The sequence below is a fragment of the Stenella coeruleoalba genome (assembly GCF_951394435.1).
Source record: "Stenella coeruleoalba genome assembly, chromosome: 1".
Lineage (NCBI taxonomy): Eukaryota > Metazoa > Chordata > Mammalia > Artiodactyla > Delphinidae > Stenella > Stenella coeruleoalba.
This window is the reverse complement of record NC_137169.1, coordinates 146526712-146541627: the sequence shown is the minus strand read 5'-3', so window position 1 is coordinate 146541627 and position 14916 is coordinate 146526712. Positions and strand designations below refer to the sequence as shown.

At 53.4% G+C, this 14916-nt stretch overlaps 1 protein-coding gene across 1 annotated transcript; it reads left to right on the top strand.

Moving 5' to 3' along the window:
• Positions 1 to 4838: 4838 nt before the first annotated feature.
• Positions 4839 to 8330, top strand: LOC307187228 (left-right determination factor 2-like; the record flags this gene model as incomplete). The annotated part of the gene is made up of 4 exons (XM_079923037.1): positions 4839 to 5088; positions 6183 to 6429; positions 6653 to 6895; positions 7901 to 8330. The coding sequence occupies 4 exons, from the start codon at positions 4839 to 4841 to the stop codon at positions 8262 to 8264; spliced, it is 1104 nt and encodes a 367-aa protein (XP_079779163.1). The 3' UTR covers positions 8265 to 8330.
• Positions 8331 to 14916: the final 6586 nt, after the last annotated feature.

Here is a 14916-nt window from a genome sequence, read left to right as displayed (position 1 = left end):
GTAACGGTCCTTGAATGTGAAAATATTCAGAAGTACTGAAGCTATGGGGAAAGACACAAAAGGGCTTTTTACCAGAGGGAGAAAAAAAAAAACCTTTCTGATTGCCTGCTCTGACTCTCAAATGTTCAGGGAAAGCCCAGAAAAGACCTCAGGGAAAAAATTCTTTTCCCTTTTTTTTCTGGTCACTTTATTTCCTCTCATCACAGGCAATCAGGAAGCTGAGGAACCCTCTGGAAAGGGCTGGGTTACGGTTCTCCTTAATGGTAGGATGGGATGCTTTTCTCCCACAGGACTGCTATCGCACTGCCACCCAACCCTGCTCTGCTGCACCCTCATGTGCACGCGCAGAAGCTCTAACATTCAGATTCCTGGCCCCGGACCCCCATCCGAGCCCTTAACGAGGTCTGTGCTGGGGTCCAGGAATCCACAGTTAACACCAGCTCCTCAGATGATTTGCCCCCAAGAGTCTCCTGTGGAAAAACACCCAGACCTGGCGGAAGGTGGGAGGTTCCCGAACAGGGGTTGTAGAGAAGCTGTCTGGGGCTGTGGGGAGGGGAGGCATGGGGACGCCACTCCTGACACACAGGGGCTGCGGGCTTTGTGGCTCCACGATGGCCAAGCTGTGCTGGGTGGCCGGGCCGGGTGACGCCAGGTCAGGGGAAGCGGCTGCAGGAGCCGTGGACTCTGGTCTGGGGAAGACAGAGGAAGGCTGCCAGTCTAGGTTATCTAAAGGTCACGGGGGGCGGGGAGGAGACTGGTCGTAAATGTCCCCAGTCCTAACGCACGTGCATGCCAACAACATGCCAACAAAACAGACGGGAGGCGGAGTAATTGCATGCTTGTACAGAACTCACACGATTACACCTAGAGCATTCACAACGTGCTATCTCTGGGAAAAAAAGTCTTCACCAACTTTTCAAACCCCTAACGACACAGGTTCGTAAACAGTATGCACTCCTTCTACCTGAGAAATCAGACAGCTTTGGAAGTAGTCTCCCCTCCCACAAGGTCAGTGGAAGCTATTTTACAATTTTTCCACTTTTCAAGCCCAACCCGACCCCACAGACTGCCTGACCAGACTCTCCCCCCAGATCCACAGTCGGAGGGGAGGCCTGGTTCCCAGCTCTGCATGACAAAGGGCAGCTGCCCTTCCTCCCTGCAACTAATAGGTCCCTTGAAAAACGTCTCCCAATCCACATTCACCACTAGCTAATTGCTCAATTATTTTATTTCCCCAACAAAACTCTTCAGTCCGCCTGGAATCCACATTGCAGGACTAGGAGGCTGTGTCCAGAAAGCCTCAGGAGTCTGGGGGACTTGCCCTCTGTCTGTCTGCCTCCCCGGCCTCCCCTGCCCAGCCCAGACTCGACCCTGGCTTGACTGAGTCCCCAGCTTGCCTGGGGCTTATGGATGCTCCCAGCCAGCTTCAGGGGGTCCTGCAGGACCATGTGCTGGAAATAGTTTGAAGGTGTGGAAAGATTTGGGGCTGGGAATCGGAACACCTGGCTTTATGCAGGCATCCATCATTACCTGTGTGAGCTTGGAGATGCTGTCACCTCTCTGGGCCTCAGTTTTCTTAGCTCTACAAACCAGGGGGCAAGAGAATGGGTGGGGTGGTCCACTTCAGCCTTAAGCCCTCTGATTCTGCAAAGTAGCCAGGAAAAGGCCGGGGATGGGGCACCTTGCTGGACAAATCCTCTGAGGGTGACAAATGCTGCCAGGCTCTCGCGCCTTAAGGGAGATTGGGAAGGATTCTCAGTTTCCAAACCGTGGACCATCTACCCAGGCACCAGTGGCCCTAGGAGCTCCCTGAGCACCGGACCCCAGAAGCCCATCCACGAAGGCAGGACTGGTCCTGGTCAGTTCCAGTTCCCATGAAGGACTCAGTCTAGAGTCGGCTCCGTGCTGGGAGGCCAGCCCAGGAGCCCAGTGAGACACCTGGGAAAGGCAGAGAATCCGGCAGAGGAGGGTGCTTCCACTTTACTTTCTTATCTGAAAAACTAAGTTTCAGTTTAACTGGTCAGTTACCCCAGGTGCAGAAGCGGCTTCTGACCAGGGGGACTCCCAGAGGTCCTCAGCCCTGAGGCATCTCCTCGGCGCACTGGCTCTCAGGGAGCTGCAGCACAGGGGCCCCGCAAGGCCTCATCATGAGCTTCCAGCCCCGGGGAGCTCCGGGGGGTCTAGATGTTGGGGGCCTGGAGAGGGGGCCTCGGCTTGCAAGGGCAGCCTGGGTGTTATATCCTTGGCACCACCCTGGCCAGTGATAAGCCACATCTCTTCCTCTCACCCAGCAGCAAGGGTGGTGGACTACTGCATATTTATGGAACAACTTCCAGGGACTGAGGGCCACAAGTCCTGGGTCTCCTGTAAATGTGACACTTCTGCACCTTTTGGCCTGACTTAAGGCCCAAATGTTTGCATCAAGTAAGTCCTTTCCTTGCTAATCACTTGCAAAGAAAGGCAACAGCTCTCCTTTTGAAGAAGGCTACACTTTTCACAGGGAGAGCAGGAGGGCCCCCTCAGGCCGGACCCAGAGGTGGCGCCTTATATTTCAGGGGGTGTCAGAACAACGTGATATATGAACTCCAAGATGGGATTTGAATTCTGCCTTGTGAATTACACAAATGCTGAGGAAACAGAGGTGCAAGAGAAGGAAAGGGGAGCAGAGAAGCAGTAAAGGTCATGATTGTGTTGCCCCCTGAGAGGCTCCCAGCCCTCCCCCATCCATTACCCTTCCCACCCCGTTCAACTATCAGGATCTCTGTATTTCCTCTTACCTTGTCCTGTGAGCATGTTTGACAGAATCCTTGTTTCCTTCCCTTCAAATAACCCACGCTCTGCCACTTACTAGCTGTATGCCCTTGGGCAAGTCAGGTACCCAGTTTTATGCCTCAGTTTCTTCATCTATAAAATGGGAACAATCATGGCAAATTGTGAGGATAAAGAGTTAATGTATATAAAACACTCAGAACAGTGTGCAGCCCATAAACAATATTAGCCATTATGATTATTATCAGCGTTATTATTATTTCTCCCCTTCCTCGAATTCAAAGCCCCCCCCACCTTACTACTAAAACCCAAGCAAATGCACACGCGCAGGTATATGCATACGTCTATCTATCTATCTATATATATGTACGCACATAGGCGTATGGTGCAATCTGTGCTCTCATCCATGGGGAATTCCGCCCTCGAGCACCAGAAGGTCCTCTCGTCCTCTGCCTGGGACATGTGAGGAGAACAGAGGCAGGGGGTTGGCGTGAGAGACCTGTCAGTGACACAGCATACCCACAGAGGAGGCCAGAGTGCCCCCTGCTGGGAAAGGGCTCAGGGGTGCTCCCTGCGCACTGGGCCCCTCGGCCCCCAACCGCCGTCCTCTTCCACCGTCATTGCTCACCTCCCATGTGACAGGACAGGGGGAGGTGAGGCTGTCTCCTTTCGGGAAAGGCTTCCTCCTGTGCATACTCAAATCCCCTGTGCCAGGAGGGGCGTCGGGGACTTGCTGAGCGAGCGCAGGCAGGTTCCTTCGCCACGCAGTGTTCTGACTTCGCATCTGGAAGATCTGCAGATGCTGACACCTGCCTCCTAGGGCTGTTATGAATACACGTCCAGTGCCCAGAACACTGCCTGGCACAGAGCGACACTCAGGAAATGACTGCTCTTCTTGTCATCGTCATTTTTAGAAAGGTGCCCCCGAGACTGCAAGAGCAGGTAGATGGAACCAGAGCAAACCCTCTAGGGTGCTCACTACACCAGGCGCTGCACCCAGCGTCTTATGCGTGTAATCCACTCAATCTTCACACTGGCCCGTGAAGTAGACCTGTCATCGCCCCCTCCTTCAGAGGAGAAACTGAGACGCTGAGAAGTTAGGGGACTTGTTAGCAGGCCAAATAGCCAGCGAGCAGCAGGCCCCCTGCTTGAGCCCAGCCAGCCGCAGATGTGTGTTCGAGGAGGCACTGGGGGCTCCCACCCACGTGACTCTGGGCAGCTCCGTTGTTCTGAATCCGGGCATGACCTGGGCTCAGACTGCGCTGCTGCTGTGAGCCCGCGGCCGGCTCACCGTGCAGAGGGCTGGCTCTCCAGGAGGATGCTGCACCTGAGGGCTCCCTCACTGCAGTCCTGTGGTTGCACAGACATGTGCAGAAATCGCTTCTCCTGGGACTGGCAGAGAGCCGAGCTGCCAGCTTCCCTGTCCTGATAGCATCTAGCTTCCTTCTGTCACGGGGAGGACGGGGTCACCTGAGGGACTGTGGAGATGAGCGGGAGGGGGCTTGCAGGGACTGGAAAATGGAGGGAGGCGACTCAAGGGGCTTCTGTGAAAGTGCCCTGAACGGGGCCTGGACCAGAACAGGCAGGAGTGCAGAACACTTTCCCTCCTTCCTCTCAGTGAGCAAACCTAGACCCAGACTGGCCTGCAGGAAAGAGATTTAAGCAGCCGGCTAGTGGGACGCTCGTTTCCACAGAATAGGCTCACTTTTTCATAGACTAGGACTGAGGTGGGGTCAGGCAAATTCAATAGGCACTAAAATTATTATTGAGCTGCCAGACAGCAGCGGTCAGAGGCCCCAGGCCCGTGTGGCATCCAGACAGCCCTTTGTGCCCTTTCTAGACAGCCCCCTCCTCGGGTCTCAGGGACCTGTCTGGCCGCTGAACTCCCAGGAGGTCCGAGGGGTGTGACCTCCCTCCCTCCCGGGCTCCCTCCCTCCCACCACCCAGGCCCAGCCCAGGCCTGGCTATAAAGCTGGCCCAGCCTGGCCCTCAGCACACCCAGCTGGGACCCTCCCGGAGCCTCGTCCGGGGACACGTCCGCTCTGCCCCTGCGTCTCCCGAGCAGCACCATGCGGCCCCTCTGGCTCTGCTGGGCGCTCTGGGCGCTGCCCCTGGCCGGCCCCGGGGCGGCCCTGACCGAGGAGCGGGTCCTGGGCAGCCTGCTGCGGCAGCTGCGCCTCAGCGAGGCTCCCGTCCTGGACGGGGCTGATGTGGAGAGGCTGATCATCCCTGCCCACGTGAGGGCCCAGTACGTGGCCCTGCTGCAGCGCAGCCACGGGGCCCGCTCCCGGGGGAAGAGGTTCAGCCAGAACTTCCGAGGTGAGGCCCTCCCTCCCTGCTGCAGCCTGGTCCTCGCGGGGTGGGGGTGGGGGGCTGCTCTGGGGAGGCGGTCTGGGGGCGCAGGGTCCACAGGGCGATGAGGAGGGACCATGGACTGTGAGGAAGGCTGGGCCCGGGCCCCTGGTCTCTGTCTGCACTGAGGGCCCCCCTGCTCGGGGCCAGGAGGAGCTGGGCCAAAGCTAAGGCATCAGAGAAGATGAGGATGGAGAAGAGAAAGCAGAGCCAATGGGAGCGTGTGGGTGTGGCGAGAACCCTGGCACAGTCTCAGGGAGAGGCGTAGAATCAGGGCTTCCGGGGTACCGTTTTCACATTGCCACCAGTAGCCTGACCTTGAGCAAATGGTTTTTCTTGTTTGTTTGTTTTTGCGGTATGCGGGCCTCTCACTGTTGGGGCCCCTCCCGTTGAGGAGCACAGGCTCCGGACGCGCAGGCTCAGCGGCCATGGCTCACGGGCCCAGCCGCTCCGCGGCATGTGGGATCTTCCCGGACCGGGGCACGAACCCGTGTCCCCCGCATCGGCAGGCGGACTCTCAACCACTGCGCCACCAGGGAAGCCCGAGCAAATGGTTTTAGAATCATCTTTTTGCTTCTCTGTTTGTTCCTCCGGAGCACTGGTGTGACTGTAGCTGACCCATCTCCCGGCGCTGTGAATATTAAAGTGCGTTATTGTGGATGAAAAGGTGTCGGGACAACACTGTAGCGTAACGCCGAGCTATTCAGCTGTCAGGGATGCAGCCATCCTGAGTCCTATTCAGCCTCTTACCTCCCTGGGCCTGGACTCACCTCCTCAGTGCCCAGCGCTAGACCCAAGGCCAGGTGCCCCCAGGGGAGGATTCTGATCGTCAGCATCTCAGCTGAGGTAGGCCTGTCAGCCCTGCCAGCCTTCCTGCTGGGCGGAGATTGTTACAAACAAGGCCCAGACACATAGGGGGATTTTCAGGTGACTGAGCTTGGCCCAGGGAGACAGAACAGGGGCTGGTCTCTCCCTGCCTGGCCACCGCCTCAGTGGCCCTGCCACCCTCAGAGCTCCCCTGGTGCCCGGAGGGGCCCCGCTGACCCCGCTCGTGTCCCCAGAGGTGGCCGGCAGGTTCCTGGTGTCCGAGGTCTCCTCGCACCTGCTGGTGTTCGACATGGAGCAGCGGCTGCCGCCCCACAGCGAGCTGGTGCAGGCCGTGCTGCGCCTCTTCCAGGAGCCGGTTCCCAAGGCCGCGCTCCGCAGCCACGAGCGGCTCTTCCCGCGCAGCGACCGCGCCCGAGTCACCGTCCAGTGGCTGCACGTCCGCGATGACGGTTCCAACCGCACCTCCCTCATCGACTCCAGGTGGGGAGGTGGCGGCTGGGGTGTGGGGCGGGGGATGAGGAGGGGGGCTGGGCCCGGCGCGGGAGGAGGGGTGCCCTGGGGGAGGAGGGGCGGCGCGGGGGGCCCCTGGGGGGGAGGGGAGGGGGAGGAGAAGGGTGGGAGAGGGCCCCCCCCCCCGGGGCCACCCCAGCCGTCCCAGTCCCCACCCCTCAGCGCGGGCCCGTGTCTCCGTGTGGTGTCGCAGGCTGGTGTCCATCCACGAGAGCGGCTGGAAGGCCTTGGACGTGACGGATGCCGTGAACTTCTGGCAGCAGCTGCGCCGGCCCCGGCAGTCCCTGCTGCTGCAGGTGTCGGTGCAGCGGGAGCACCTGGGCCCGCTGGCCTCCAGCGCCCACACGCTGGTCCGCTTCGCCTCGCAGGGGCCTTTGGGCGCCGGGCAGCGGGAGCCCCAGCTGGAGCTGCACACCCTGGACCTCAGGGATTACGGGTAGGTGCAGGGCCAGGACTCTAGTAGACTGGGTGGTCCAGGCCCACTGTGGCGGGGACAAGCTGGGGGGCAGATGCAGATAGCCCCAGGATGCAACTGATTCCCCACTACATGTTAAGAGTCTCTAATGGTAGGAATTTTTATTATTCAAATATTTTATTGAAAATATCTTCAGGGAATTCCCTGGCATCCCAGTGGTTAGAACTCCTCGCTTTCACTGTGGGCGGGGGGTGAGGGGGGTGCAGGTTTAGTCCCTGGTCGGGGAGCTAAGATCCCATAAGCCAACCAACTGGCAAAAAGAAAACAAACAAAACCAAAAACTGAAAACCAAAAACCAAAAAACTTCAGGTATTTTCAACAAGCTTTATGTTGTCATTGATATGTATACATTATTGTAATCATCTGTCTTCACTCCACCCTCTTCCCTGATTAATTCTTTGAAAAATATTAGCATTAGCGGTTACTAGGTTTAAACAGCTTTCCTCTGGCATTGGTGAATTCTTTCTTCTTGGGACAAGTTAGCTATTTGGAGTGGATGGAGCTGTGTAGTAGGGTGATTAATAACAGGGCTTTGGAATCGTACAGCCTGGGCCCATGTAGCTTTGCCTTCTACTGCTGCAGGAACTCTGGCATGTCAGTTAACACCTTTGGGTCTCTGTGTCCTCATGTGTAATGGGAATGATACTGGAACCTCTTCAAGGTTCATCTGAGGATGAAATGCAAGTATCATCTGAGATAATATATGTAAAGCACTTAGTTCAGTGCCTAGCATAATAGGAAACCTTTAGTGAACAGTAACTGATTTATAATTTATGTTTTGGATGTGTTTATTCATTCACCACTTATCACAAATAGCCAGCATTTTGAACATAACAAGAGATGGACCATAAATCTCCCTCCAGATGCCCCACGAAGCCCCGCCCTGGGCTCCCTGACCTCTGCCCTCCCAGCTGACCTCTGCCCTCCCAGCTGACCTCTGACTCTGCCTCTCCTTGCCCCCCACAGAGCTCAGGGAAACTGTGATCCTAAGGCACCAGCAACCGAGGGCACCCGCTGCTGCCGCCGGGAGGTGTACATTGACCTGCAGGGGATGAAGTGGGCTGAGAACTGGGTCCTGGAGCCCCCAGGCTTCCTGGCCTATGAGTGTGTGGGCACCTGCCAGCAGCCCCCAGAGCCCCTGACCTTCAAGTGGCCATTTCTGGGGCCGAGACAGTGCATCGCCTCAGAGACGACCTCGCTGCCCATGATTGTCAGCATCCCGGAGGGAGGCAAGCCCAGGCCCCAGGTGGTCAGCTTGCCCAACATGAGGGTGCAGAAGTGCAGCTGTGCCTCGGATGGGGCGCCTGTACCGAGGAAGCTGGAGCCGTAGGTGTGGGGTGCAGCCATGGAGGCTCTGACTAGACACGTGCACAAAGCAGGTCTTAACATAGGTCTTAATTTTCTACTTAGCAAGTTACCCCTGCCCCAGCTGAGTGCCCCTATTTTACCTGTCTCGTGTGTTCTTCCATTTCTTGCTCTCCTGTCCGTCACCCACCCTAAGCACTTACATGAGTAATTAATGCAACCCGATTGCAGAGCTGTAGAGGGAAATCCCAGCCTACTTGTTAAAGGATATAGCTGAGCAGGGACAGATTGTCAGCTAGGAGCTTCTGTTCTCTAGCAGATTCTCAACCGAGTATGGGACAACAGACCCCACAATGAGAAGTGGGAAAACCGACTGATTTACTCTATTAGATGATGAATTAAAACAAAACAAAAAATCCCTCTGTTTCCCCTAGGTAGGGAGGAGGTCTAAAAAGAAGCCCCATTCACCAAAATGTTGATCCGCTCTGGGCTTTTGTACATATACTTGGGTCCCCAGTCCCCTGAGAGAGTGCTAGAAGGGAGGATGAAGGGCTTTAGGCTAGGGACAGTGGACAGGGTATCAGGACACCTGGTTTCTGGATCTAATAGGGCCATAAACTGTGACCTCAAACAAATGCAGACGCCTTTGGGCCACCATTTCCTTTTAAAAAGGAGGATTTGGGATTCAGCTCTAGGACTTCATTGCCCTGGGGATCAGACAGCTCTAAACTCACCCACTCCTCTGCTCCTCCAGAGACAGAGCATTGCCTGTGCATATGTAGGTTATTTCCCCCACTATTTTAGAGAACTTATCACCAGAACCCACATGTATTTACGTGTTTGTTTCTTTTAACTTAGCAAAAAGAAAACAATCGAATGTAGATAATCTGCTGAAATAAAAGTGATGTTTCACTCTGTGTCTCTGTATTTAATTTGTAGTGTCCTTGACGTAGGAGAGAGGGAGCAATAATGGGGAATGAGAGCAACATAAGGATCTGAAGAATGGGCGTGACCAAGGTCCCCCAACCCCTAGGTGGCGCTGAAGACTGTAATAACGGTTTAGATTCTGCTTTTATTTGTAATATTTATATCCCTCCAACTCTCATTCCAAAAATAGTATTGTAAACAATTATTGTATTAGTGGTTCTGGGGACAGGGAAGGCAAGCGAATGTTTACTGAGCATTCACTCTGAACCTGGGACCTATGCTAGGCAACCTCATACACATTATACGACTTAATTCTTGCAACTACTTCTTGAGGTAGGTATTATTATTCCCATTTTTCAGATGAAGAAATCAAGGCTGAGGCAATGCAAATCTATGGGGTAGAGATCAGCATGCCCCATGCTCTGCTGATGACACAGGCATTAGTTAACATGTCATTTGGAAGCTGCCACATCTGGCAACTCCCCTACATTTACCTTTCCCGCTCAACGGGGTTTCCTCATGCCTGACTTATTGAAGTTCATGGATTTTCTATTTTGGTGTACAAAGCTAATTAATAGCAACTGAATAGCAAAGGGGAAAAGGAGCTAGTCTGTGGACAGCCAGGACTTGAGGACTTGGCAAGAATATTGTTGGAGATGGGGAGAGAAGATTTGTCTCTGACTTGTAAATGGCTATCTTACCTCTATAAGACATCAAAATGAAGAACTGCCACTTGGCATGTTGTGAGTACCAGGGCATACAGTCGCTTTCTCTACAAGAAGGTTATCGAAATCATCTAAAGAATTCTACCAGCTTCTCAGTGACGTATCTGTGGCTCTAAATGGTCTGTGGACTCCCAACCAGTCACATGCAATCAGTGGCAAGGATGGGCCTGCTCACATCAGCCCATGCGAGCTAAAAATACCTAGGAAATCGGCTTCATTTCAAAAAGTAAGGATGTGCTCATCAGCACAGGGAGACAATGTGGTAGACAAAATGTTCTCCCCAAATACGTCCATGCCCCCCAATCCTTAGAAACTGTATGTTCTGATACATGGCAAAGGGACTTCGCAAATGTAATTAAGTTTACAGACCTTAAAATAGGGAGATTGGGGCTTCCCTGGTGGCGCAGTTGTTGAGAGTCCTATGCAGGGGACACGGGTTCGTGCCCCAGTCTGGGAAGATCCCACATGCCGCGGAGCGGCTGGGCCCGTGAGCCATGGCCGCTGAGCCTGCGCGTCCGGAGCCTGTGCTCCGCAACGGGAGAGGCCACAGCAGTGAGAGGCCCGCGTAGCGCAAGAAAAAATAATAATTAAAAAAAAAATAAGAGGGAGATTGGTTTGCATTATGCAGGTGCACCCGATCTGATCACATGAAAGCAGAGAACTCTCTCCAGCTGGAGGCAGGAGAGATGAGGCAGAAGCGGAGGTCAAAGCGATTCAAAGCTTGAGAAGGACTCAATCCGCCATGCTGGTTTGAAGATGAAAAGGACCATGAGCCAGGGAACGTGAGTAACTTCTAGAAGGTGAGAATGACTCCCAGCTGACAGCCAGCAAGGAAAAGGGACCTCAGTCCTACAGCCACATGGAACCAAATTCTTCCAACAACCTGAATGAGACTGGACGCCGATTTCCCCCCAGAACCTCCAGATAAAAACCGAGATCAGTTGACACCTTGATTCGGCGCACAGAAGCCAGTTGGGCCCACTCAGATTTCTGACCCACAGAATGTGAGATAACTAATCTGTTTTGTTTTAAGCTGCTAACTTTGTGGTGAATTCTTACGGCAGCAGCAGAAAACTAATACAGACAGTGAACCAAATCCCATTAGAAGTGAGCTGTACTTACAATTTTTTTCCACTGAATAAAGTAACAACATTACAGCTAATTTTGAATGAATTGAAAACTACCCATAATCCCACCATCCTAAAACAAAATTGTTTCGGTTTTTGAATCTCCTGTTCATACACAACCTGACCTGTTTACATACAACAGGAGTACGTACCTGTTTTAAAAAATCAAGGTTAAGGGAATTCTCTAGCGGTCCAGTGGTTAGGACTCAGCGCTCTCACTGCCAAGGGCTCCAGGTTCGATCCCTGGTCGGGGAAAAAGCCTGATCCCGCAAGCCGCGTGGCATAGCCAAAAAAAAAAAAAAAAGAAAAATCAAGGTTAAGGTGTGCCTTACTGCATATGAAAAAGAGGTGTACAGTCGTATTCCAAAAGAGTCACATTGATTCTCTTTAGGTGGTGGGATTAAAGGCTGTGTTCATTTTTCCATTTGACCTAATTTCTAATTGTTCTACAGTAAACATGGATTATTGGTATAAGAACAACAACAACAAGGCAAATATGCATGCGAAGTGTGACTCCCTGGAGATTCCTATATCGGGAAGGAGTCAAGGGCACCTGCCATTTGACTGGCTGGGAGCAGCTCAGGATTCGCCCTCATTCCCTGAATCATCTCCATTCTTAGGAAGATGAGCCTGCTATCCAGAGACAGACCAGGAAGGATGTTCTGAAAGCCTTGAGAGTGAAGAACCTGGACAAGTGAAAGCAGAAATGAAGCACTGTCCACTTTGTTGGGACAGCTGGAGGTGAAGAGGGGGCAGGACCGGGGGGTTGGGGGTGAGAAGGGAGGAAGGGCAGGAACAGCTCAACCCGTCTGACTGGTGGATGCGAGGATCAGAGGAGAGGAGTGAGGTGGGCAGTCCTGGAAGCTTAGTGAACTCCCCGTTTTCTCTCTGGACTTCTCTGTCTGTTCAGATGGAGTAAAGTGATAGAGTAGGCACCCAAGAAGGCAGGTGGCAGAGAAGGAGAGTATATGTCCATGGCAGGATGGCAGCACCAGGCTTCCTGAGGGTATGTCCTAAGTGGCCGGGTGGGGAGGACGGGTCTTTTCTCATCTCATCTCATCTCATCCATCCAACACTTGTACCCAAAGGAACTTCACAGGCATCAAACGTAATGGCCATGGGAGCCACAGCAGGGGCCGCTGTGCAGACGAAATGAGCCTTTAGAATCAGCAAGGTCATTACAAGAAAATGAAATGGGACTGCCTACAATTAAAATGTATATTTAAAACTTTGTACGCATAAACTTTAAACTTTGGGGAAAAAAAAGATCACAAAGTACCACTAAAAATAGCCAGTTTTGGGCTTCCCTGGTGGCACAGTGGTTGGGAGTCCGCCTGCCGATGCAGGGGACATGGGTTCGTGCCCCGGTCTGGGAGGATCCCACATGCCGCGGAGCGGCTGGGCCCGTGAGCCATGGCTGCTGAGTCTGCGCGTCCGGAGCCTGTGCTCTGCAACGGGAGAGGCCACAACAGTGAGAGGCCCGCATACCGCAAAAAAAAAAAAAAAAAAAAAAAAAAGAGCCAGTTCCTGGTCAGGAGTTCACATGTTCAAGCTTAGTCAGGAGGACCAAGTGCTCTGGCTGCTTCCTGTCTTACATGGCCTGCCCTGGCTGGGAATCAAGCCAGCACTGGGGGCCACCAACTCGGCCTCCTTTCCCAGGCTCTCCAGTCCTCCTCATATTTCACCTCCACTCCTGGAAGCTGAGGCAGGAGTTACCAAGGCAATCAGGTAAGGGATGGATGTGTGTAAGGGGACTGACAGGTGTGAGATACTGGTGTCTCCTACACCTCACCCCACTCCAACACACACACACTCACGCGCACACACACACTCGGCGCACAACCTTTTGTACTGCAGGCCAGAACCAGACGGCCAGGGGGCCCTGCAGCCTCCCAGTGGACCGTGGGGAACCCGAGCATCCCTCAGAAGCACAGGCACCGTTAGGAAGTTCTGGTTCCAGTCCCCAAGGTCCTCGTGATGTAGGTGTTTCTTCTGGTTAGTGAGCTCCTCGGCACCTTTCCTAAGGGCTGTGTCATAAGTCCCCCTCTTCCTTCAGCTAGTGTGAGCTGTAGGGTTTCTGGTGTCAGAGCCCACGCTGGTGACAACTCGGCGGGGCTGCAACATGGCCACTACGGGAAGCATTTAAGGCTTCTACACACAGAACCACGAGATCTCACTTTCAGGGATCCAAGCTAAGGAAATAGTCAAAGAGTTAGGCAAAGACTTTCTCACAGTAGTATGAACAATAATTTTAAAAATTGATATAGGTTTTATGAAGATAAGGACTTTTGTCTGTTTTGTTCGTGGCTGGATCCCCAGAAACTGGCTCAATAAATATATATTGAATGAATGAATAAACCTAATGCTGATCTTTGAGAGCATGGCTAAATTAGTACAGTGCATCCATTTAATGGAAGGCTAAGTAGTCACTAAAATCTTGTTTTAAATAACTTTTCAGTGACATTGGAAAATATTGTATATCTAGTATAGAAATTTCAAAACTACATGTATATCATTTATTTCCAACGATGGAAAAGGTATGTATGCATACAAAATAATGTGTAAGGAAACACACAAAAAACGTCTGCAGAAAATGATCCTTAGGAAGTATGGCTATGGGTGATTTTGACTTTTCCTTTTTTCGTATTTTCTAAATTTTTTCTCAAGATACATGTATTACTTTCCTAATCAGAGAAAGTTATAGAAATGCAATTTTGCTTCACAGTAAATATTTGGTCCTCACTTTTCAAAAATAAATTAATTTTTGGCTGCATTGGGTTTTCTTTGCTGCCAAAGGAAGGGGGGTACTACTCTTCATTGCAGTGCACGAGCTTCTCATTGCTGTGGCTTCAGTAGTCGTGGCCCGCGGGCTCTAGGCGCGCGGCTTCTATAGTTGTGGCACACCAGCTTAGTTACTCCGCGGCATGTGGGCATGTGGGATCTTCCAGGACCAGGGATCCAACCGGCGTCCCCTGCATTGTCAGGCGGATTCTTAACCACTGCAACACCAGGTAAGTCCCTGGTCCTCACTTTTAAGGGTCCAGAAACTCAAGAACCAGGGACTTGTCCTCCTGGACGTGATCAACTGGAGGAACATTGCAGAAAGCCTGGGGGTGGGGTGTGGATTATACGGAAAGCCCTGTAGAAAAACTGAGAGAGGCGGTGGTGAACCAACTGTCTCTCCTGCTGTTCTGAGACGCCTCCCTCTTGAGATGCCATCTCCTTCCTCTGTCACCTGTCCCCCGTAGTACTTATATTTACTACTGATGAAAACGTAAACATCACATTTGTGGAGCGTTTTAAAGCAAGTGGCGGTGGTCGGGGTTACTTTAGTCAGGCTCTAAGGAGCCCATCATTTCCTAAACAGAGGAACTGACCCTATTCGCAATCTAGTTAATAAGACCAATCGCGTGAACCACGCAAGTTCAAGTGAGTAACCGCGGCTCCCCCGCTGCCTCCCCGCGCGGGCCGGGAGGGAGCGGGCGGCAGCCGGGGGCCTCCCAGCTCCAACGCGGGCGCACCGAGGCGCCTGGCTCGGAGCCCACAGGTCCCCAAGCTCCTGTCTGAAGCCCGCCAAGAGCGTCACATTCGTCCCCTCAAATCAGCAACCTGGAGAGCTCCTCTTGCCCTCGAGGTGCGGCTCATGGCCAGCACCAAGGATACATTAGCCAGACCTCTGACCGGCCTCAGCGCTGAGCCCCACGCGGCTTCCAACAGCTGGGCTCTCCGGCCCCCAGGGCTGGGGCCCACACGAGGCGGAAATCCCGGCTTCACGCGCCGCGTCCGAGATTCCACCCGCCAATCCCGTGCTCAGGAGGCGGGCACATGGCCTCGTCCCGGCCAAGGATTGGTCGCCCTGGAGGGGCGGGGACACTTGGGCTTCTGCGGCGCAGTCGGT